Source organism: Ctenocephalides felis, unplaced genomic scaffold (genome assembly GCF_003426905.1).
Source record: "Ctenocephalides felis isolate EL2017-DRISC unplaced genomic scaffold, ASM342690v1 CF-g0.4_SCAFFOLD_01492, whole genome shotgun sequence".
In the NCBI taxonomy this organism is placed as follows: domain Eukaryota; kingdom Metazoa; phylum Arthropoda; class Insecta; order Siphonaptera; family Pulicidae; genus Ctenocephalides; species Ctenocephalides felis.
Genome location: NW_020537646.1, coordinates 34,210,284 through 34,234,486, shown reverse-complemented (window position 1 = coordinate 34,234,486; position 24,203 = coordinate 34,210,284). Strand labels below are relative to the sequence as shown.

Below are 24,203 nucleotides of genomic sequence, written 5' to 3'. Positions count from 1 at the left end.
TGTTACAAATATAGTTAAAAAAATGAAAAGTGGAAAGTAGGTAACCTAATAAAATCACGGGGATAATATCGCATTCATAATAAATTGTGTGAACTGATAGAAACACCTAGGTACATTTAAAATGCTTGTTAAAAAGTTTGTTAAAATGTATAATGACCTTTTAAGTATATAGAATAATAATTACTTCCGACACAAATTAGGAAACTTGAAAATTAAAAACTTTCAGGGAAACAACGCATTTTGAAAATAAATTTAATTTTTAAAAAAATATAATAATGGAAATAATTAATAACTAAGAAGCTGCACAGTCACTACGTCTGTTCATGTCAATTTTATATACATACATATGTTTGAATAAATTATTTAAATTTAAATTCAATTGAACAGTTGGTTATCAGAAACCTTACACAAACATTATTATTTTATTTAAAGTATCAAGTATTTTTGTAATTATCAAACATTTTTAGTATGTTGTGAAAGTATATATTGACCCAGTTGCCACATATGAATAAATAAATCACAGCATGAATAATTATTTGAGCATTCTTCATCACCTGGTTGGCTATATTGTCACATCTAGTATTTTTTTTAAATTGCTGAGAAAATTATTCATTATATCGTTTACGAAATGTCAAACCTAAATCAATAGTAATAAAAATGATACTATTTTTCGAAAAAAATGGTTGATAAAACTATTTACTTGTTTTACGATAAATAACCATTTAATAATGCTTCCTTGTATAATATATTATACAACGAAATATAAAACAAATTAGTCTTATCATTATTAGCTAAATTGATTCTATACATATTAATTTAAAACGGCAATCCAAAACTTCCAAGACCTGGCAATCCCCCACCAAATGCCCCTCCGCCAATGCCACCACCTGCGCCGCCACCTTCACCAGCACCCGCACCACCACTTCCTCCTGCACCTCCGTTTGCACCAGCTCCTTCTCCACCATTTGAATTACCGCCTGCACCTCCTCCCATACCTGGGATTGCATTAGCAATACCACCAAAGCCACCTAAGAGGTCAGCGCCTGGTATTGCACTAGCCATACCTCCCATATCTGGTATACCACCACCAAGTGCATCCATTCCTGGGATCATGCTTGCCATACCCCCCATATCTGGTATACCACCACCAAGTGCATCCATTCCTGGAACCGAGCTTGTCATACCTCCCATATCTGGTACACCACCACCAAGTGCATCCATTCCTGGAACCGAGCTTGCCACACCTCCCATATCTGGTACACCACCACCAAGTGCATCCATTCCTGGAACAGAGTTTGTCATACCTCCCATATCTGGTACACCACCTCCAAGTGTATCCATTCCTGGAACCGAGCTTGCCATACCTCCCATATCTGGTACACCACCACCAAGTGCATCCATTCCTGGAACAGAGTTTGTCATACCTCCCATATCTGGTACACCACCTCCAAGTGTATCCATTCCTGGAACCGAGCTTGCCATATCGCCCATATCTGGTACACCACCACCAAGTGCATCCATTCCTGGAACTGAGTTTGCCATACCTTCCATATCTGGCACACCACCACCAAGTGCATCCGTTCCTGGAACCGAGCTGGCAATATCTGGTATACCGCTTCCAGAATTGTGAGTTTCGGGTGAATTATAAAGGCTATTCGTATTTGACGTTGCAGAGTTGCCATTATTTTCTGCTAAAAGAAATTTTCAGGTGTAAATATAGCAGGATATGAATTTGAGATCAGTGATATATTTACAAATATATTTAGGAAAATTAGCTTATGCTTAAAATTTCTATTTATTCGATGTAGGAAAAGTGTATAAATCTATCGGTATATATCGATATCTATAGGTATCTATCTTTTCCAGATTGATTTAAAAAATAGAATTTCGTTAATTAAAAATTGAACCATATTTTATATATATTAGGTTATTTGATGATTTAGTAGAGCCTAAAAAATCAGGCGATACAAAGATTATTAATTTGAAACATGACGATGAGGATAGTATCAACAAATTACGATTTTCAATAATAATTTATATATGATAAACCGCCAATTGAATGTCATTTTTGTTAATATTACCCCAATAGTATCTCCCAAATAGTACGTAGTAAGATTATATTAATTTTTATTGGTCCATAGTACTGAATAAATTTTTGAAACAATAGATCAAAGACAGATAATAATGATACTAATTGTTTAATTAATTCACTAATTTAGTGCTTTGAGTATCGCCAATGCAATAGTGTATTTTTTATTGGTGCATTATACAATTTTCTGTTACCCTGATAACAACCCTCAGTCTCCCTACTAATTGTATTATATCATATGATGTCACCTGTGTGTTGATTTCTAGTCGGCTCATTATGGCCATTCGAAATGGCATTTTGATTTGTAGGTTGTCCATTGCGATTGTAAGCACCATTCTTATCATATGTACCATCTTGTCCAACTGGTGACAGTTCGGCATTTTGATTAGTTTGTCCATTGCGGTTATAAGCACCATTCTTGTCATATGTACCATCTTGACCAGCCGGTGTTTGTATACCATTTCTGTTAGTTTGTTCGTACATGTTTGGCGGTGGATTGTTATCCGTACTGCCAACACTGAAATTTTCTTCAGCCGTTTTACCTCCTTGCATATCGAGACCAGAGGACGCAACTTTAACGAAGTTCAACCAGCCTTGGCCGAAATCAAGGCCCGAATTTACTCCATTAGATAGAGCTTTTGCTCCTAAAATTTATTTCTTATTAGTATTACTATCATCAAATTGTACGTTCAGACATAAAATTTTTATTGTTTTTATAATTTTTTATTACTAAAATAATTTTATATTAATTATGATGGTTCATCATGGGCTGTGTTTAAATAATAAATATCAGAAAGATTGAACAAAAACTTAAAAAAAAGTATATGAAATATATATTTTTGTACCGAATTGGATATTACAAACCATCTGCTGGTATTTGTGCAACCGTGCTTCCCCATGCATTCCCTGTCAAACCAGTTTGTTCACCAACAGCCACTGCTTTCTTTTGTTGCAGACCACCAGAAGTTATCATATGGGAGATACCCATTAAAGATGCTAGAAATATCATAGTATATGTTAATACTTACATAGTATATTTTAATACAGCATGTGCATTAAAAAACTATTGGATCTCTTTGTAGATGGTTATATATTTCCGTTTTTGAAAATCAAGAAATATTTGTGACAACCTTAGGCAGTAACTGATTGACTAAATGGTTGAATTTTTTCTTATGCCTATTGCAGCAAAATGTATTGTGTTATACTTGATATTGATATAAGATTTAAGGTCTGTAGATGGTACAATCTCTTCGAAATTGTTCGAACTGATTGAAAATATAATCAAGGTTGTGATGTGTGATAAAATTCATTCATGTATTAATATAACAGTTGGATTTGCTGGCTCATATTTTGAATTTTGCATAATTCTTGTTAAAGAAGACTTTAATCCAGAACCTATTGATGCTTCTCATTATGGCAAATGAAAATTAAAAAAAAAAATACAGGCCATTTATGACCCATCGAATTTGGCAACGTATTAGTTTGCAATAACCCAAAATAAAATGAATGATGATGATATATAGGTAATATCAACTTTTGTTAAAATTTAAACTTTATTATAAACGGAGTTGCAATGAAAATTGGAACATGTGCATTGTACATGAGTGCAATTATTTTTTCAACAACTTGTGATGAATGGCATAATGCCTTGGCAAATTGAAACTCCTATATCATAATTTGAATTTTTTAAAAACCAAAAATTTTCTGAAAACTGAAAAAATACATTTTTAAGAATTTCAAAATCTTGTAAAAAATTAATCGAACTTATTTAAAAATTGAATTTTTTAATTTTTTCTTATTATTCTTCTTTCATAATTTTCATAGCAATCGCGCTGATGAGTAACAGTTTTAGGACGAAATATACAAGCGCCGCTTTGCAGTCTAACGGTCAAACATATCATGGATCTTAATATGGATCCCATAGAGATGTAAACTAAATTTGTACTTATTATTAAAATTTTTATAAATTATCTAATAATTTGATGCGCATCTATCTGATGATCATTGATGCGCATCTATTTCATGATCATTGATGCGCATATATCTAATGACCGCCATTTTTTATTCCTTTTTTCATTGGATCCCCGAAACTGCTGGACCCTTTCTTTAAAAAAATTTGATCGGTTCATTACAAGTAAAATGTCTATTGAATTCTTCCAATGTACACTCCGTTCTTTGAAAAAGTGAATTACCATTTTTAGCACTGTACGAGGTGTGTTCAAAAAGTACCCGGAATTTTTAAATTTCGCGGGTCTGGAGTGTCTGATTGTCAAAATTTTTTTTTTATTGTGTTGGTATACATGCCCCTAAAGTATGATGAAATTTTCAGCTATATTCACTGTTTACTTTGTCTGTGGTAGTCGCTAAGGTTCGACGTGTTTTTCTGAGCTCGGCGATTTTTACAATGGAAGAATTGAAAAGTCAAAGAATTTGTATTAAATTTTGCGTAAAAAATGAAATAAAGTGTAACAAAGTGTGTGAAATGTTACAAAAAGCCTATGGTGAGTCTGCTATGAAAAAAACAAGTGTTTACGAGTGGTATAAGCGTTTCCAAGATGGCCGCGAAGACGTTGAAGATGACGAACGCTCCGGTCGACCCAGCACGTCAACAAACGATGAAAATGTGAAAGAAGTGGAAAAAATGGTTATGAATGATCGCCGAATCACAATTAGAGAAGTTGCTGATGAAGTTGGCATATCAATTGGCTCATGTCATAACATTTTTTCAAATGTTTTGGGCATGAAACGAGTGGCAGCAAAATTCATTCCAAAACTGCTAAATTTTGACCAAAAAAGCAATCGCATGAACATCGCTCAAGAGCTGTTAAATGACGTCAACAACGATCCAAGTTTGCTTGAAAGGGTCATAACTGGTGATGAAACATGGGTGTACGGTTATGATGTCGAAACCAAAGCCCAATCGTCCCAATGGAAGAGCCCAGGTGAGCCAAGACCGAAAAAAGCACGTCAAGTTCGATCGAATGTCAAGGTTTTGCTTACTGTTTTCTTTGATTATAACGGCATAGTGCATCAAGAGTTCTTACCACAAGGTCGTACGGTTAATAAGGAGTATTACCTTGAAGTGATGCGACGTTTGCGTGAAGCAATCCGAAAAAAACGCTCCGATTTATGGAAAAACAATTCATGGCTGTTGCACCACGATAACGCACCTGCTCACTCGTCGTTGCTTGTTCGTAATTTTTTGGCCAAAAACAATACCGTAGTCATGCCCCAACCTCCATATTCACCAGATATGGCTCCGTGTGACTTTTTCCTATTACCAAAGTTGAAGAGACCCATAAAAGGACGGCGGTTTTCCTCGATTGAAGAAATAAAGGCCGAATCGCTGAGAGTGCTAAAGGACATATCAAAAAGTGAATATCAAGGGTGCTTCGAAAATTGGAAAAAACGCTGGCATAAGTGTATTATATCTGGGGGGGACTACTTTGAAGGGGACCACATTAATGTAGACGAATAAATAAATATTTTTTTGAAAAAACGAAAATTCCGGGTACTTTTTGAACAGACCTCGTATACCGCCGCGTAGTTATGAAATTTATTAAAACTCTACTTTGATAACTCACGTTGTCGGGTTATAATTTAACCGTTGTAGCTGTGGACTGTATTAAATACTGATTTGTTGTTTTATTATGTTTTTGTAGCAATTCTTATTACAATCACTGATTTGTTACTAAGTTATAATGAAAGAAGATATATTTATTGGTTATTCATTATACATGTTGTTTCGTGGACTTTACTTTTAGAAGTGAACAATTAGTTCCATCGAAACACTCCGCTACCCCCTCTACTAGGGGTAGCAACCACCCCGTGTAAAAAATCAATGCCATGAAGATTGTCACCTTTATGGCTAAAATAATAAAACGAAAATACGTCCGAACCAGAACTTTTTGCTCTGTATCGTCGAATCGGCTAGGCCTGCTTTGGCCACATACATTCATCAATTTTTTCAAGGTATGCTTTAATGCTCAGAAGGTATTGATTCGTAAAGATATGTAAACATTTCTACTTCAAATTCTTTGCGATAACTATAACTTATTCTAGGAGAAATTAATAAAATTGTTTACGAATAATTATAAAAACATAATTTTTATTGAAATATTTTGGTATTATTATTTTCAACGATATTATTACCATAATGATTTTCTAGTAAAACCTGGTCGTTATATAATTACCTACACCCAAAGTGCCCGCGCTCGTACTGTGGCTCAATAAATCCGTCGCGCCGCCACTGGAACGCGACAAATGCGTGTCGTAGGCTCTTGCCGGAGTTCTGATGTCATTGTATCTCTGGTAATAAATATCAGATTTATTATTTATTATTAGAATTTATTAAAAAAAAATAGTAATACGATAAATGTAACTAGAGTTTTCCGCATTAAAACTGAATATATTTATATTTAACATTAATGAAAAAACGCATATTTATTATATATTATATTCTTACTACATATATAATTTAGGCATACGTTCGGTGTATGTTATGAAATATTTAATGCGTATTTTTATTAATCATCATAAGCTATTACGAAAATACATGCAATACAATAAATAGCAAACTTAAAGTCTTGCACTAAAATTAAAAATATTTTTGTTTTATGAGTAACGGTTTAAGACCACATCTACTAAACCTTTTATTTTTCATATTGATAATTTTTACTCACACTGATTTGAGCATCGATAAGTCCAATACTAGCACAAAAAATTAAAATGAACTTATACATTTTCAATAAATTGTACTTAAACTATAATAAAATTTAATGTGTTCATTATATCAAATGGGTTTAAACTGTCAGCGATAGACCCTTTTAAAGACTCTGCAAATGATTTTATTTATATACATTAAACAAACAAAACTACTGAAGAAAACAAGCTTTTGTATAAATAAGTACGTGGGCAAACAAGTGTAACAAGCTGTTGAAATATACACACTTCAATTATTTCTATAAGTATATAAAATAAGTAAAATTATTAAAAATATTTAAATAATCACAACGAATTTGAATTATTTTCAATGGTATTATAATTGATTGATTAAAAGTTGATCAGTAGTTTTAAGGTTGCACAGTTTCTTTAGAGGCAGTTTGAACGATAGCACCAAATTAAGTAAAAAAATAAAATGAGTCATATTAAATTGAGAGAACACGCAATATATTTCAAAATTATTAACCGATTTTGAATCGAAGAGTATAAAGGATCAATTTTGATTTTTTTCTCATTTCAAGAACTTACTCAGAAAGCTAAAATATAATAAGTTAGAAATCATTGTTATTACACAAATACTGCGAAAGTTTTAGATAATTATTGCCAATGAATAAGTAGTAAAGTGAAAATAAAGATGGGATTTTAAAATTTTCAAAATGTTATTTATTTCATATTTAGTTTATAGAGGTTTCAAACATTTAGAAATTTCAACGTTTCAAAGATATTTTATTGAATATGTTTTTTGAGTCTGTACACATGTTATTAAAACTCAACATTAGCAAACTTGTGAATTATTGTAATAATTTATTATTCATTAAACGAACTGTGATTTCTCTTTATGATAATTCATAAGATAAATCACTACCTGCACCATCCAATAAAAAATTTCAAATGGCTCAATTTACTATGAACCGGAATATTTATTTTTTACCCAAACCTGCTTCAACAATCAAAATATCCAATTATGGTTAAAGCAATTTCTGTCAATAAAAATCAAAACCAGATTATATATTAGTAGAGACATTTTAATAATTTGCACACGTGTTTCTATTAAAATATTTGTTTATTATATGTTAAACATTATTTGATATATCATATATTTGATAAAATTAAATATTTTTTCCAATAAGTTTATTTATTTTTCGAAAACGCTATAAAAGTGGAAGAATATTTCACAGTGTAAATTTGGTTTTGAGTTGCAACGTGGTAATTTTAATTTTCGACATGATTTTATTAGTTTTAATATCTTTGCTGATTTCTGGAACACTGCAGCAACAAGAAGTAAGCTTTCGATAATATTTACTTTCTGACTTTTTTTAAAGTCAAATATTGGAAAATTCCATGTGCTAGAACGTTAGTGGTAAAATTACAAGTTTTAAAAATAATTTTTACTTAAATTTATTTTGTCACACTAATTTAACTCTTTCCACTCGCGAATTCCGAGATTAATATGTTTTCTGTCCACGGTAACATCCGAGTGGAAAGGGTTAATTGCGCTTAGTTGAAAATCATGCTAACTTTATTGTTTATTATTAGAGCTATGGTTCATTTGTTTCGATTTTTGAATATAAAATTTCAAATTAATTATTATCTCTAAAAAACGCATTAAAATTTGACCTTGTTAATATTTGACCAAATATACTAATTGAAATATTGATGCGTCAATTAGTATATAATTATATACTACAGGTTATCAAAGTAGTTTTGGCAAGTAAAATAAAACACTGTCGAGTTTTAAACTTTTTTTAGTAAACAAAATATTGATAAATCATTTTAGCTTAATCGATGAAAGTTAAGATGATATAAAGATTTCTACATTCTAAATAACTAAGATCTCTAGATTCATGAGCTTTTTATATCACTTTTAATTTTATCATATTATAGGAATAAGAAATCGATAAGCATCAAATTATAATTGCACGAAATAATAATAACATTATTTTATACTTCATTTTTCTTAAAAGAAAAAAAAAGATGTAGAAATTGGAATAAACATATAATTGACCAAAACTAAAATGTTTTTCTAAATTACTATTAAAAATATTTTAATAATATAAGGCAGCTGCCGACGGTGCGAAAGATTTGTCAGGGGGCGTTCAGGGCATAATGAAAGTGGGTGACGCACTAGGAACGGGTGGAGAGCATATCGGGCACACTGCTGGAGGTTTCGGACATGTGCTTTCAGACACTGCAACTGGAAATCCAAATCAGCAAGAAACTGTGGCTAGGTAATGAGAAGTCGAAAGAGAAAAATTTGAAAATTTTTGACTTGGAGTTTCTCAACAAGAATGAGAAAAAACTTCATCACAGAATATATTCTTTTACGTTTCGTGGTGCCGATGGGTCATAAGCATTTAGATTCAAGGACCGATTTCGTCGCATAACAGAAAAATGTTATGGCAAGGCCATGTTACGCTCAAACTTCCCTACATTATGCTACTGCATCATACCGAATACTGTCAAAATGCCATGTATTTGCTGTGCATTCAGGCGTTTTACACATAAACTGCAACGTCACTCGTATGTTATGAACATGAGTCAGAAAGACCCTGTTATCTAACATCGTTTTTTTGACACTTGTGCGGCTAGGTTCCGTTTCCTAGGTTACGTTTTTTATCTGACAACCTGAGAAAATCGCCTGACTGCACAGCAATTACATGGCTTTTGTCAATATTTAGAACGAATTTGTATGGAAAATTCTTCATAATATAGCCTTGCTATAACATTGATCTGTTATGCGGTCTGATTAAACAATCAGAATTCTATAGCAAGGTTTCAACTGATCATGAAAGGTTTACATAGGAAACTGATAAGTTTTTTGAAAATGTTGTTTTAAACATTTCGCATCAGTTTCGAAATATCTTATGAACTTTTTTATGCGATAGTTTTCAACAAATTTATTGAAAGAATAATATATAGATGCGGCAGTAGGTACTACAACTACTACGTTTTGAAAAATTGAATGTATTTCTACAAAGTCTTATAATTTTTTTTAAAATATGAAAGTTAAAAATAATCGTTTGTCTTGATTATAATTTAATAAATAAATTAGTGGTATGAATGCATATGACCAAACCAGCGGGAACCCTCATCATTAACTCTTGAGGAAAATCAGAAGCTTCAACAATTTACTGATGATAAAAAGTAAAAGTTTTGAGTTCTATTTATGATAATAACTTAATATACATCTCTATGTTGAAACAAGTACTCTGCTTTAGTTTCAAAATAGTTTGAACGTGGAATTTAGCGGTATAATTGCGATTTTTGTAAACAAATTGTGACGGAAAAGGTTCAATATGCCCCTCTTTGGGGGCTATGCTGTTACGTAGTATAATTATAGCATTGCTTCCCCAATACATCAGCCCTCTACTATCTCGTCTTGTAATTGTCTCTGTAGGTTAGTAACTAACTAAGCGAATGAAATCAAGATTGCCTTTATAAATAATCTAAGAGTAAAAATGCTCAGCAAAGGAGGCCTTTTCAAAAGTTACAAATTCATTTAATTTGCCGCGAAAGAGACAACCAATTTATTCCAATGTTGAAATTCTTAGAACAAGTGATCATGCAAACGAGAGTCTCATGATAGTCGGTGGTTCTGCTAATACTTTATTGGAAACTGCTAAAACCGGCGGAGGTCTTCCAATGGACTCTGTAGGTTGGTTTGGAGCTGCTGTTCCTAATTTTACTGGGTCAGTTACAGAAGGACACGATCCTCATGAGTGGGCGAAAAAGAAAAAGCAGGAACAAAATGGTTCTAGTGATTAATTATAATAGAATGATAATTATTATTCATTTAAAAAGTATTTAAGATCTTCGATCTAGTAACCACAATGTAGTTGCATTATGTCTCACATGATTCAGTTTTCACCTGAAAATATAGATAAAAAAAAATTAACGATAAGTGAAAATAGTCTAGGGCACTGCTGCGCCAAAAATAATTTCGTTATAAAATAAATAAATTAGAATATAAAAATATTAATTCATTTGATAAAATTTTAACAAAAAATATTTTGTATGTCGTATAATAGGATGTAAAAAATATTATTTATAGTACATAAAAGTATATCAATAGTTTACAATAAAAAATCTGATTTTTAATCAAATGTACCTACTTACTTAAGATCTAATTGATTATTATGGTCTTTAAATTAGACATAGAGTTCACATGAGCAAGTGTATATGGTTAAATAAAATTTGATTTTGATTCTATATAAACTTTGATATGACGTAGTTTTTGATTCAATAATTATAATAAAATTATCTTAAATATTAAATATTTTTCACAGCGCTGTTTGAATTATAATATCATATTTTATTAAAAACATTAATCGAAAAAAAAATCTTGTGGTTTAAGAAATCATAAACATTTCATAAACTTAACCAACATTTTCGCTAATTACCTAACCTGCAATTTTGCTATTAGCTTTTACTATTATTTATTATTATTAGTTTATTAGAGTATAGGTAGGAAGACCATGCAAAATATTGTATATTATTTCAGCAACAATTAGAAAAAAGTAATATATTACAATACAAGTTAATTTCTTTAATAACCAATATAATTAAATTATTTTCATACAAACTAACTGATAAAATTTCATACAAAAAGAACTAATTAATCTAGTGGTGCCATGTCATTGTCTTAAGACAAAACTATTGAAACTTTCCGTACTGTAAAAAATGTATAATTTTTAAAAGCGGTTATAATTTTAAAAACCTTTTAAAATTTTGAAAAACAGTAATTTTTGAAAAATTTTAATTTTCGATAATTTTTGGAAATCACAATTTTTTTTGAATAATTTGATACCCATTCAATGATCCATATTGTCCAAAAAATCGAAATCATTTGTTTAAAATATATACGCGAACTTTAAACATTATAAATCTTGGTATGAAATCCATAGAAATGGAAACAAATATTTTTATCTCCGAAACAAACCAAGTAGCATTTTTTCAACATTTTATTTATCTCCGAAATTGCTAGATCTGAACTTGATCAATTTCTCATTCCATCAATGTATTTGAATCATTCAAATCAGACGCATTCAAAATTAATCTGTACTTTTTCCCATCAATAGGATTTAAATTTAGAATAAATTTTTTAAATTCATTCGGTTCATCCGTGCGCCAGTTATCGTGGACGAAAAATTGTATCAAAATTTAAACACACACACATCCATTTTTTCTAAGATATGGCAAAATGTTAAGAAAACGTAAAAATATGCAAAAATTTACAATAAATATATAGATATTTTAAACTTTTCGAAGAAGCTAAATAACACCCGAATCTAAATGATATATCAATCACTAAGAATCAAATTTCGTTTTGAGAAGTTAATATACTAATGCCTCGGCTTGGAAATTTTTTGTCGAGCACAACTGGTCAAATTAATGAAACTACTTAGATTTATATTCCAAACAAATAATTGCTAATTTTCTGTGTTTTGCACTCGTATCGAAACTTAATATTTATTTAAAAAATTTGGTATCTTAAATACATAACGTGTGCCTATTTATGTCTTAGTACAAATGTCATTTTTTCAATTACTTGTTTGTTTTTAATTCATATATAATTGTTAGAAAATTCTGAATTGTCATACTGATAATTCTATGACAAATATCAATAAACTTGTTCTTTTGAAGTCTTTTCGTTTGTTGAGTCTTTTAATATGTTTTGTATAATAGTGGTAATTTCTCTGCTAATTTATGCAGCAAGGGATTAATAAAGAGAAAATACTTATTTATTTTAACTTATTAAATAAATACAAAATCTAATGCATCGTTTTCTTTGATTCAAGTTTTCTAAACTTTGAGATCAATTCAAATAAACACTAATCAAGACCAAATTGTATATCAGTGAAAATATTTTGCACATATGTTTCTGCATATTTGGGAAATATTGTATGTTAAATATTTAAACAGGTGTGTAATATATATATATATATATATATATATATATATTTATTTATTTATTTATTTATTTGTTAAAAGCAATATAAAAGTCATTTCACGACATTATTACAACAGTTTTAATATCTTTGATGATTTGTGGAACGCAGATTCCAGACATTTTCAAAGTTTAACCTAAAAAAAATCTATTTATTCTATCTATTATTTGCCTATTTTGGTAAAACCATAAATTTTAAAAACAATATTTATAACAATAATTAATTTATTAATGGCTTATTGATTATTAGAGCTATTTTTGAATATTAAATATTACTAATATTATTAACTTTCCGAAGGAGTAGTTTGTGTTTTTGCCAGATAGCAATTTGCCAGATAATCCGACTTGCTAAGTTTTCCACCAAGCCGTTTCTTCATAATTTGCAGAAAAGTGCAAGTTTTTTATGTCTACATTTTAGCCAAAATTATGAATCAATTTTAAAAATTAAAAAAGAGACTCGTGCAGATTATTTTCTCCGTAACTGCATCAAAATAAAATTGCTTCATTGTTTTTAATGAATCCTAACATGCTATCAAAGTTCATGGACAGGACGAAAGTTCTAAAATATTATAGGCCTTATAGATACAATATTTCTGAAAATTTGGAATAATGAGCCGCGCGTTTAGAACATATAAGCTGATGTTTGTGCACTTTAATTCATATAATTACATATATATTATTATAAGCTTGTTGTAAAATATCAATTTGGAATTCGAACTCATTAGTTTTTAGTGAAAACTTCGTTTTTGAAATAAACAGTTGAAAAATTATTCTGAATAAATAAATTTCATATACAAGCATCGACAAGTTCAAGCAACTTGCCTTAATTCTTCTGCCACTTAGAATTTTTTATTTATTTATAATTTGGGAAGAATTGTTTATGGCATTGAATGGATCCTTAAAATAAGATACCACTGACACCTAGATTTTTTATTTATTCATAATTTGGAAAGAATTGTTTACGTCATTAAATGGATTCTTAAAGCAAGATACCACTGACACCTAGAATTTTTTGTTCATTCATAGTTTTGAAAGAATTGTTCATGGTATTGATTGGTGCCTTAAGATACCAGACACCTAGAATGTTTTACTTGTTTATAATAATCGTCAATCTTGCAGTCGTTGCATTTACGATCGTACTATTCTTTTTACTATTGACATTTTTCTTGAAAACAATAAAATATTGTTTACTATTTCAACAACAATTAGAAAAGCGTAATATATTAAATTATAAATTTTTTTTTTTCATAACCACAATAGTTATTTTACATTCATTTAAAGTATTTTATTTTACATACACACCTAAAAATAGCCCAAACGCTTGGATTGTGAAATAATTACTATAATGCTTTGTTTTATATCAAACTTTTATAAGAACCTATATAGCACCTGAATTTATAAATAATTTATAGTATTGAGATGATAATATACTAATGTCACAACTTGGAAATTTTTTTCTTCAGGGCTACTTTTTCGCATATTTACTGGTGAAATTTGTCATTTGAGTAAACAAAAATTTCAAATATTAATTTATTTGATTACCTTAATAAAGCAAAATGGATTTATATTTCAGACAAATAATTGCTAATTCTATTGTATTCTGCTCTCGTTTCGAAATTTCAATATTTATTTGAAAAATTTCATGTCTTAAATACATAACGAGTGCCTATTTATGCCTTAATTCAAATATTATATTTTTAATCAATTGTTTGTTTTTAATTCATATATAAGCATAAAAAATCTAGAATTTGTTCATATCAATAATTTTATGTTGAACTTTGATAATTTCGTTTGAGTCTAATATGTTTTCAATAATTGTGATAATTTCAATAACAAAAAGAAGTTTATTATAATTGCTATTTTTAATAAAAAAAAATTTGTGTACAATTATCAAATATATTCTACTCAGTATAATAATTAGTATTAATAATTTTCAATCCAATGTCTATATAAAGAAATTTATATAGAATGGCTAACATTTTTCATAATTTTGATTTTAACAAACAAGGATTTTGTAGAATTTATTGTCGATCATACAACGTAATATGCTATTCATAGCAAAAACATAACTTATATAATTGTTGTAACTAAAGTTCAATATATAGTTATGATGTATAAGAAATTCTTCGACTTACACGTTACACTATTATTTTTAATAGTTTTTTTTAGTGCTTTCAATGTTGTTATCAATAAAATAGTAATGTATTTATTCAGATAGATACAACCGACACAAAAACTGTGCATAGTATTTTATAGTTAACTAGCTGACCCGGCAAACGTTGTTTTGCTAAGTAAGGTATATTCTAAACAATTTCTAGAGAATCAAAAATATTTCAAACGAACGATTAGCTGACTACGTTCAGTAAAACTACAGACTTCGTCATTTTAAAAATGTGCTTTTTTTGCTGTCTTTCAAAAATTTGTTATCTAGACCTTCTTACCCTTTAGGCGGGGTAACTTGGAACGGCCAGATGGCAAACAGGTTTAATGTCTTATTTTAATTTTAAAGGTATTTTACAAAATAATTACATTTTTAACTAATGCTAAAAAGCTACCAACAGAAGAAAATACTTTTACTATGGATTTTCAAAGATGACCGTTTATCTCCCAATATCAAAGTCATAAGAATCAAGGTTATAGCTGGTTATACATCTTTCTCCCTTCACTTTCAAATAATGTTGTTAAACAATGCTTCAGATTTACTGGATTTTGACACTTTGGTCGTGAAACTTTTAACCCCGTACCTTCATATATTACTAACCATTCTTTGATAAATTCTGGGAAATTATAACTGGGAATAAGTTATTCGACAAAATGTACATGTAAATGTAAGTAATGCTCTTTTTCAGTCTTGGTCGCGGCATTATTATTAAACTTCACTTCACCTTATTATATATATATATATATATATATATATATATATATATATATATATAGTCTTGGTCGCGGCATTATTATTAAACTTCACTTCACCTTATATATATATATATATATATATATATATATATATATATATAGTATCATAGATTGAATAAACTACATGGATAGTTTATAAATAATTAATTCTGAATTAGAATGAAAAACGGGCTCTAAACTACCTCTCTGCCACCAATTACTGAGCCACAGCAACGCGTGGCCGGGCTAGCTAGTATTTTTTTATATATATAAATATACTATCAATTAAACTGAAAATCGGGATAAAAAGTATCCTAAGTCCTTCTCCTGGCTCTAAACTACCTCCCTGCCAATTTTCATCTAAATCGGTTCAGCCGTTCGTGAGTTATAAGTGTTAGCACATAAAGCGATCCTCTTTTATATATATAGATTATTGAACATATGAATAATTTTTATTTGCATTTTAGCTTTTGTTATTTGTTTTAAATACAATATATACATATATGATATTTGATACTTTTTAGATTGTAATTGTTAATATATTATACACAAACACTTTATGTACGAAGTATTAATTATACATGTCTAATTAGTAGTTATACAAATTTAAAAATCAACTACAGTAGTCCACCAAGCAATCCACTTGCACCTCCTCCATTAGCACCAACAATTCCTATTACACCATTCAAGTTTACCACGCTTCCTAGAGTACCGCCCAATCTGCCACCTTGCAAATTGGCCACCGCTCTTCCGACCACTGCACCTGCTATTCCTCCTGATACACTGTGCACTACCGGTAGTGCAGAATCAGCTGTTTGTAATAAATTATCTGGTAATGCTGCCGTTAAACCATCAACTAAACTGTCCAAATTTTGGGCATTCTTTTGTACATTCATGGCAGCATCAGGTTGACCGCCGAGCGATGAGAGAAGTGCTCCAGGAATGCCTGTGGCACCACCTGAATAATTGATTCAATTCAAAATTATGACAATATACCCAAAATAAGTAATCTAAATAAATAATCAAGTTCTAACATTTCTTTTTGTATTATATATTGCATATTGTAAAAAAAATTTGGAGAACTCAAGAGTATTTTTTTTATAATTAGCAAAATATTCATTTATTGATATCAAATTTTAACTGTTGAGGAGACGCATCTATTAGCACAATTACTAAAAAAGTTTATCAAATCATTTTATTAAACGATGCAAATACCAATTGAATTTGTTATCTGTCCAACGCCTTGAGTTGTCGCTGAAAGAGAATCAAATGTTTGTGGAAGAGCATTTGAAAATTCTTGCCCAGCTGTAGTTAAACTTGGTTTTCCCTGAAGCGGTATTGAAAATTCTTGGCCAACTTGAGGTAAACGCGGATTTCCATAAAATACCATTGGAAATTCTTGGCCAGCTGCAGATAAACTCGGATTTTCCCGAAGTGCCGTTAAATATTCTTGACCAGCTACAGATAACCTTGGCTCTGTCTATAATGATTTTGTTATATATTTTTCTAACTATGATAAAAATTGTATGTATTATCCAGTAACTTTACCACAAACGACACAGAATAACTCAAATGCAATAAAAAACACAAAATTCGTAACTTATACATTGTCAGCAGTTTATTTCCAAGTTTCCAAGATGAAAATGGAGACTAATAGTTTCGAAAAGAAATAGTTTCTTCATAACATAATCTACTGTTTACATAACTCAAGCGTTGAAGAATTTCTGAAATTTTGTGAAACAAATCACGATAAATTGTTGTTTGTATAGGATAATTGATATTAGTTAACGTTTTAGGCACGTACTATACCGTCATGACCATGTTAACTCCATATGAGCATCAATGCATTATTTTAGTGTTTAAAAAATTTGGATTGCACAATGATAGCAATAAATATATATATATATATATATATATATATATATATATATATAACAAAAATAAAATTAGAGAGCATAAAACATCACCTATCTTTTCTAAGTCACTTTAGTGACGTTAAGTTTATGGATGATTGGGCAACAATGAGATCAATGACAACAGAAAAGATTCAATTCAACAGAAAAAATCAAGATTGTTTAAAAATATTGTTTCATGTTCTTATTATATGAAGAACTATTAGCATTTTCTCTAAAATTGTTATATTTTTGATTTTTTTTTAAAAGTGGTTAGTTTTAATTATATGACTTAATGCTACTCTAATGTTTGTAATCGTTCTGATTCAATTTAAGTTTAATTTCACAACAAATATTTTGGATTATAATTATATATGGTCTTTCTGTTAAATTATAATTAACTTGTAATTGTAAAAAAAGATAAGTTACCCGTTCAGTGATAATATTCTAATTTGTTACATTTTTAACTCTTCATACTTGATAAAACTTTTACGACCAACCCTTCAACTATTTCATCTGTTTAGTTCGTAATTACTAGAATTGCTAGACTGACTGTTTCTATAACTTAGCTGGCTGACCAAATGTCAGATTGAGATGTAGCTCCGACTACAATTGTGGCAACGTCTTGTACATTTTGATTTGCATTAGTTCCGCCATCATATAGTTAAACCAGGACTCTAAGGAAGACTTATTAGTTCAATACCATTTTATAGCAGCACTTTTATTATCTAACAAAATCACGCAAAAAACTAAACATTTTATAAGTAGTTTGAAAATCACTATATATGCAACGCCGAATACAAGGTTATTATATGACACTAGATGACCCGACAGACGTTGTCCTGTACTCATGTCTACATTTTTTAATATAATATACTAATATTTACCGTTTTACTAAAAATAATACTTATTGTTTTTTAAATTACTCTTCACGCCAAAATGCATATACATTTATAATATGAGCGTTGTTAAATGTAGAATTGCTTTAAATAAAATGATGAGACTCAATTCCCACACTATATTGGAAATTGATGTCTTTTAAACGGTATAGCATAACCATAACCATAAAATAACACTGGTACTTTATATTAGATTAAATTAATTTAATTTTCAAATATTTAAGATATCTATAATTGTATCTTAAACTTCTCCTCATCGATATCGTGAGGGCTGAATTGTATGTATTCATCTCTACTTTCCCATTTGTTGTTATGAAGTAAATTTTTTATGAATTTTAAAAATATTGTGGAAAGATTAGTAAAAGATGCAAAGAAAATATATATTGAAAAAAAAACTATTGAAAATTTAATATCCGAATCTTGTGTTGGCGCCCCCTAAGGCGTGCGCTCGTATTTTTTGCACACATCGCATCAAAGGTAGGATTATTAATACTTACATTCATATTTTAAGTGAATTAATTTGTCATATTCATATGTGTATAATTCAATCTGCCATACATATACTGTATCTTATATTATTTTAATTTCTGGCACATCTCAGCTACTTTTCGGCAATAATAATGTAGACATTTCATTTTTCTTATTCATAATCATAAATTTATTATACCTATTCTAATATTGTTTAGGTTCATAAGTAAATTGAAATTTTTGGCAGATGATAGTTTTCATTTATTTTCAATGCAAACAATGACATGTCGTTTTTTGCAATTTTTTTCCATTTATTTCTACAATATTGCCCATCCTAGAAAATTTCCTTAAACTTCAGAAAGATTTATCAAAAACCGAATAATCGTTTAGAAGAAGTATATAGTGAGTGCTTGTAATTTAATATGAACTTTAATAGCAATAAAGCTCAAATTGACTCTACGTTTTAGTTAGAAAACGTTTGTGTGAGAAAACTAAAGGGCTGTTTTTATAGATTTCCCGGCAATTATTCGATTTTTGTACCTCGTAAGAACCATCCTTGGACTTCAGCGAACATTTTAGAAAACGAATTGGTCAAATTGGTCCAGGCGTTGTTGAGTTATGCGCTTACCAACAAATTTTGCGATTCATTTTTATATATAAGAAGATTAGTATTAATTTCAATGTCGCAAAATATAAAAAGTTTTGAGCTCACATTGGAAATGCTTCGGTGCAAATTTATGTTCAATTGTAAATTATACATTTTTCATATATTTGCAACCAAATCTAAATAAAAGCAAAATTCGAAATATTATTAAATTATTGAAGAACAATCTCATGCATGAGTTTATTAAAAGCATTTTCGACCGAAGAAACTGGAGGGTACTCTTGCAAAAATAAAGTTCTGTACACGTAGAGAAGTGTACATGTATGCAGGTGGACAAGTAGTCAGACGAATAGAAAAATAAACGTATGACAGGTTGACAGATAAACATGTGGACTGGTACAAAAATTTATAGGTAGACCAATAAACAGGTAGAAAGGCAGAAAATATGCAATTAGAAAAGTAAACGGGTTGATAGGTAGACAGATACAAAAGTACACTGATAAACACTCAGGAAAGTAGTCACTTAGACGACAGGTAATCAATTAGACTGTTCGACAGGTATATCATAATCAATTCTAATATTTATTGAATGCAACTTACACCTAGGGTTATATTTCTTCATAACACTTGTGTAAATAATACTAATACAGTTTTATTATTGTTATTGTTATTATAATTATTATTATTATTATTATTATTATTATTATGTTATTACTTCTAATATTGTTATTTTGTTATATTTATTATTATATTTCACTTATTGTTTTTATTCTACTTTATTGTTTCTCTAGTATTATTTTTATTATTCAGAAATTTTACTTATGTTACTTATTAATTTTATCATTATTTTTATTTGCTTTCATTTTATATTAAGTTGAAAATTATAAAAACAAAAATTACCAATTACAGAAAAGTGAAACGTGATATCAACTGCTGATAATCTTCAGCAATATGTAAATAATAGTGTATAGAAAATGTGTCCATAAAGTAAAGTCTGAAGTAACTAGTGGGGTGGGTGGCATCGTGCCTTAAGGCAAATTGCTGGAACTTCCCGTACCGTAACGAAATGTTCGAGGAATACTGAATGTTTTCAAATAGATTATTATAAATATTGTAACATTGTCTAATATTTATAAGAATTATATAAACTGAATTGCAAAGTTGAAATTATTTGTTTCAACAAAAAACTAAAAAAAAAAAAGAAAAAAAATGGAACAAACATTTTTTTTCCAAAATCAATTATTTTGTTAAGACAAGCAGAAAGTTTTTTGAATCATTGAAATCGGACGCTTAGTTCTCTCAAAAACTGCCATTTTTTACATATTTAGCTCCGTATCTTCGAAATGGCTGGGCCTGCCTTTGCCAAAAACGAATAAACACTTCTCCCAATCATTACTAATTGAATGTTTTTTAGATCATTCCAATCGGATACTCCGTTCTCTCAAAAATTCGATTTCTATTTTCCGCACTCTTTGTTCCGTATCTCCGAAACGGCTGGACCTGCCTTTGCCAAAAACTAATCAGCTCTTTTCCCTATCAATAGAAATCGAAAGTTTTTTGAACCATTCAAATCGGTTGATCCGTGCGCCCTAAAACGTGACTGGAAATTTGTATCTACACATACATACACACACACACACACATACACACACACACACACACACACACACACATCAATTTTTTCTGAAGTATGCCAAAACGTTCAGAAACCTTCAAAACGTCGAGAAATGTAAAAATTTTCAATTCCGATTTTCGGCCCATTACAATAACTTACCCTACGGGAAGTTAAAAATATGCGTGAAACGTCGGAATAGTTAATTCCGCAGTGCTCTATTAGCATTCTGTATGCACCTGCCGTGTTTGCAGTATTGTTACCTTACAGTCTACGCTTGTTCCCCTGAATAATCACATTTTGCACGCAATTTCAATCGTGAATACTATTATTCATGAAACTACGGTCTGAGCAGTAAAATAATTCAATTTATTTTCAATGAATAATTATACACTGGTTGACCGACGACTGTGGCTACTGGATTTTAGAATTAATTTCTTAGTTAATCGTAAAATTTAAATATATGCATTTTTATTATTCATGTTTATAACTGCTGTTTCAATATTGATTTGTACTTTGTAGAGTTATTATTCACATGATATAAAGAAACATTGTTAATGTATTTATCAAAAAATTTTTTAATATAAAGGTAGGTTTATCATCAGCGATTTGGGTGCAAACGTAACATAGCCCCTTCGTTAAATTGGTCTATTTCACGGGAGAATCGGCTTCTGTTTTTCTAATTGCTATTGTTTTCGAATTTTTGCGGTTTTTTCAACTCTAATTACACAAAGACTAGGCTATTTTCTAAAAATTTAAAAATGTTAGTGGACTCATTTACAAAAACTAATAAATCGATTTAAATTCGAGTAAACTAAAGTTCAAACTTGCATCTAAAAATATAGGCAATTCAATCTCCAATCATAATCCAGGACATAGTACAAATTGTTCGAAATTCCGCTTTCGCTTTGAAACAGCGGAATAATCTACCCTTTACGGCTGTACATTTACTATTTACTTTCTATAATCCGGGGTATTCGTGCTTAAATCGCCTTTAAAGTTCAATGAATTGGAATGAGATTGGTGGAACGATATTCAAATGATGATGAGCAAAATCAATAATAAATTGACACATATAATTCATAGTCTATGTTTCAGTGGAAATTAAATCGAATCGAATCGAATGCAGAATCATGAGTTTGTAATTATTTTTTTAATTATGTACTTTTCGAATTTATTTTTGATAAATATTATATATGAATCAAATATCTTGGACACCGATTATAATCACAGTACTGATCTAAAACTATATAATTTAAATTAATTTATTCATTAGAAAAAAATAATAAAAATAAGTATAAAATAAACATATTATTATTACCGGAGACCTTTTATTTATTATTTAAATATATGTCATTTTTTTAAAAATTTATTTAATCTAGGATCTATTGATGTATGCAAAGATTGTTAACAATATATGAAGAAAAAAACATTATTAGATTTTAATACGATAACTATTTTTTTAATTTTTCAATATATTCAAAAAATTTCGTATATTTTATATTTATCAAAAAAAAATCAAATTGTGAGAAATTACTGATTTCGCAAGAAGATAATAATCGAGTATGTTTATAATTAGATATGCTTATAGAAAAAATCAACATTTTCTAATAATATGATCTTGCATGATTTTCAAAGACATAGCAATCAATTTTTTGACTCATCAAAAGCATATAAATAGTTGTATGTTTCTTAAACATACCTATTTTAATCTTTGTTTTTACATATTTAATAGAATTATATAATACTAGCAAACCCGACGAACTCCGTTTCACCTCCAGATAGTTTCGTGGGAAAGATGAAGAAATTTTTTGTTTCTTTTATATTTGAAAAGGAAAAGATTGATTTTATTACACAACAGTAATGAATTTATTTCAATTACAAAAATGAAGTATTTTTAGTTGAACTTCTCTAAGTAAATGAAAGTGAATTCGCAAATTATCCGTTTCATTGAAGTGCTCTTTGCTAAACCACATTTTTTGTTTTTTGGTCTGGCGTTAACACAAACAAATCGGATGGTTTTCCAACTCGTGAACAGGCAACGTATAACTGCCCATGTGAAAAACAATGATTTTATAAATAACCTATTTGAAATTTATCCCGCAAATACTAAGCGATTGGCCTTGCGATTTGTTATTGCGATCGCAAGGCGAACTGGAATTTGCAATCGTTTGAAGTCTATTCGGAATCATTGGTATGTCACCAAATCGCCAGCAATTTTTGATTGAATGGTGAAATTCAGTGCGTATACATCATTATTCTTTGCGGCAAAAATTGCTCATTCACTTAACCAAGCATAATTTTGATAATTCTCACTAATGTCATTACTCGAATTTTTAATTACGGTGCGTGAAGTTCCAGCAATTTGCATTAAGGCACGTATTGCATGCACCCTAATTTTCTTAGCTATAAACCTTTCCAACGAATGCAAAATTGTTGAAATCGGTTCGTGCGTTTTGAAGTTCCTTCGTCAGGAAGAAATTTCGACTTATTTTTATATATATGTAGATTATATGTACCCTTACTCTTACTCATTTTTCTATATTTTTGTTCTAGGCTGGTGCTTCAAGCAGTTCTCTATTAGGTTTGGTAAGTTTTTTCTATAATATAATCAAATAATCTATGATATATATACACAATCTCCTAAACGTCTATACCAATTTTGCAAAATCAGCAAATAGTAAATTGTTGAAATAGTTTCGTAAAAAAAATAGGTGTAGAAAAATGTTAAATGAATAGAATGAATGAAAATTTTAAAGACAAACAGATGTAGGTTTAATAAGAATGTAAAAAAGTACAAACGTTAGATTAAAAAAGTTTATATATTAATAAACTTTCAAACTTTTATTGCAATCAGTAACAAAATGTTGTACGAGTGTTTCCCAACTATGATTGCTTTACGATTTCCGCTCTATAAGATGACTCCTAAATCTATATGATATGTTTATTTTGCACGACCATAGGCAGAATGACCTACTTTATGCGAATGTTGTTTTCCCGACTGGTGAAAATCGCTTTCCCAGGTGAAAACATTGACGAGATTTATTCTCTACCTCTGTTTCAATGACAACGGGT

At 29.6% G+C, this 24,203-nt stretch overlaps 2 protein-coding genes across 2 annotated transcripts in view; one reads left to right on the top strand and one right to left on the bottom strand.

Annotated features, from left to right (window-relative positions):
* Positions 1 to 24,203, top strand: part of LOC113371591 (acetylcholine receptor subunit alpha-like) — a 219,180-nt gene that overhangs the window by 30,238 nt on the left and 164,739 nt on the right. The window contains exon 2 of the mRNA XM_026612225.1: positions 23,685 to 23,717. The gene's annotated coding sequence lies outside the window, so the exon portion shown is untranslated. The remainder of the gene's footprint in view (positions 1 to 23,684; positions 23,718 to 24,203) is intronic.
* LOC113371154 (keratin, type I cytoskeletal 9-like) lies at positions 817 to 6,486 on the bottom strand. The gene is made up of 5 exons (XM_026611799.1): positions 6,460 to 6,486; positions 6,283 to 6,397; positions 2,954 to 3,085; positions 2,338 to 2,733; positions 817 to 1,691 (listed from the first exon to the last, which is right to left on the bottom strand). Exons 1-5 carry the CDS (start codon positions 6,484 to 6,486, stop codon positions 817 to 819), a joined length of 1,545 nt encoding a protein of 514 aa, XP_026467584.1.

Bases quoted from the DNA above. Each gene is read 5' to 3' on its own strand.
- LOC113371154 (XM_026611799.1), bottom strand. From the start codon at position 6,486: ATGCGGAAAACTCTAGTTACATTTATC. The intron at 3,086-6,282 runs GTAATTATATAA...TGATATTTCTAG, and splicing joins CGCGGGCACTTTGGGTGTAG to CATCTTTAATGGGTATCTCC. The intron at 2,734-2,953 runs GTTTGTAATATC...AATAAATTTTAG, and splicing joins TGCACAAATACCAGCAGATG to GAGCAAAAGCTCTATCTAAT.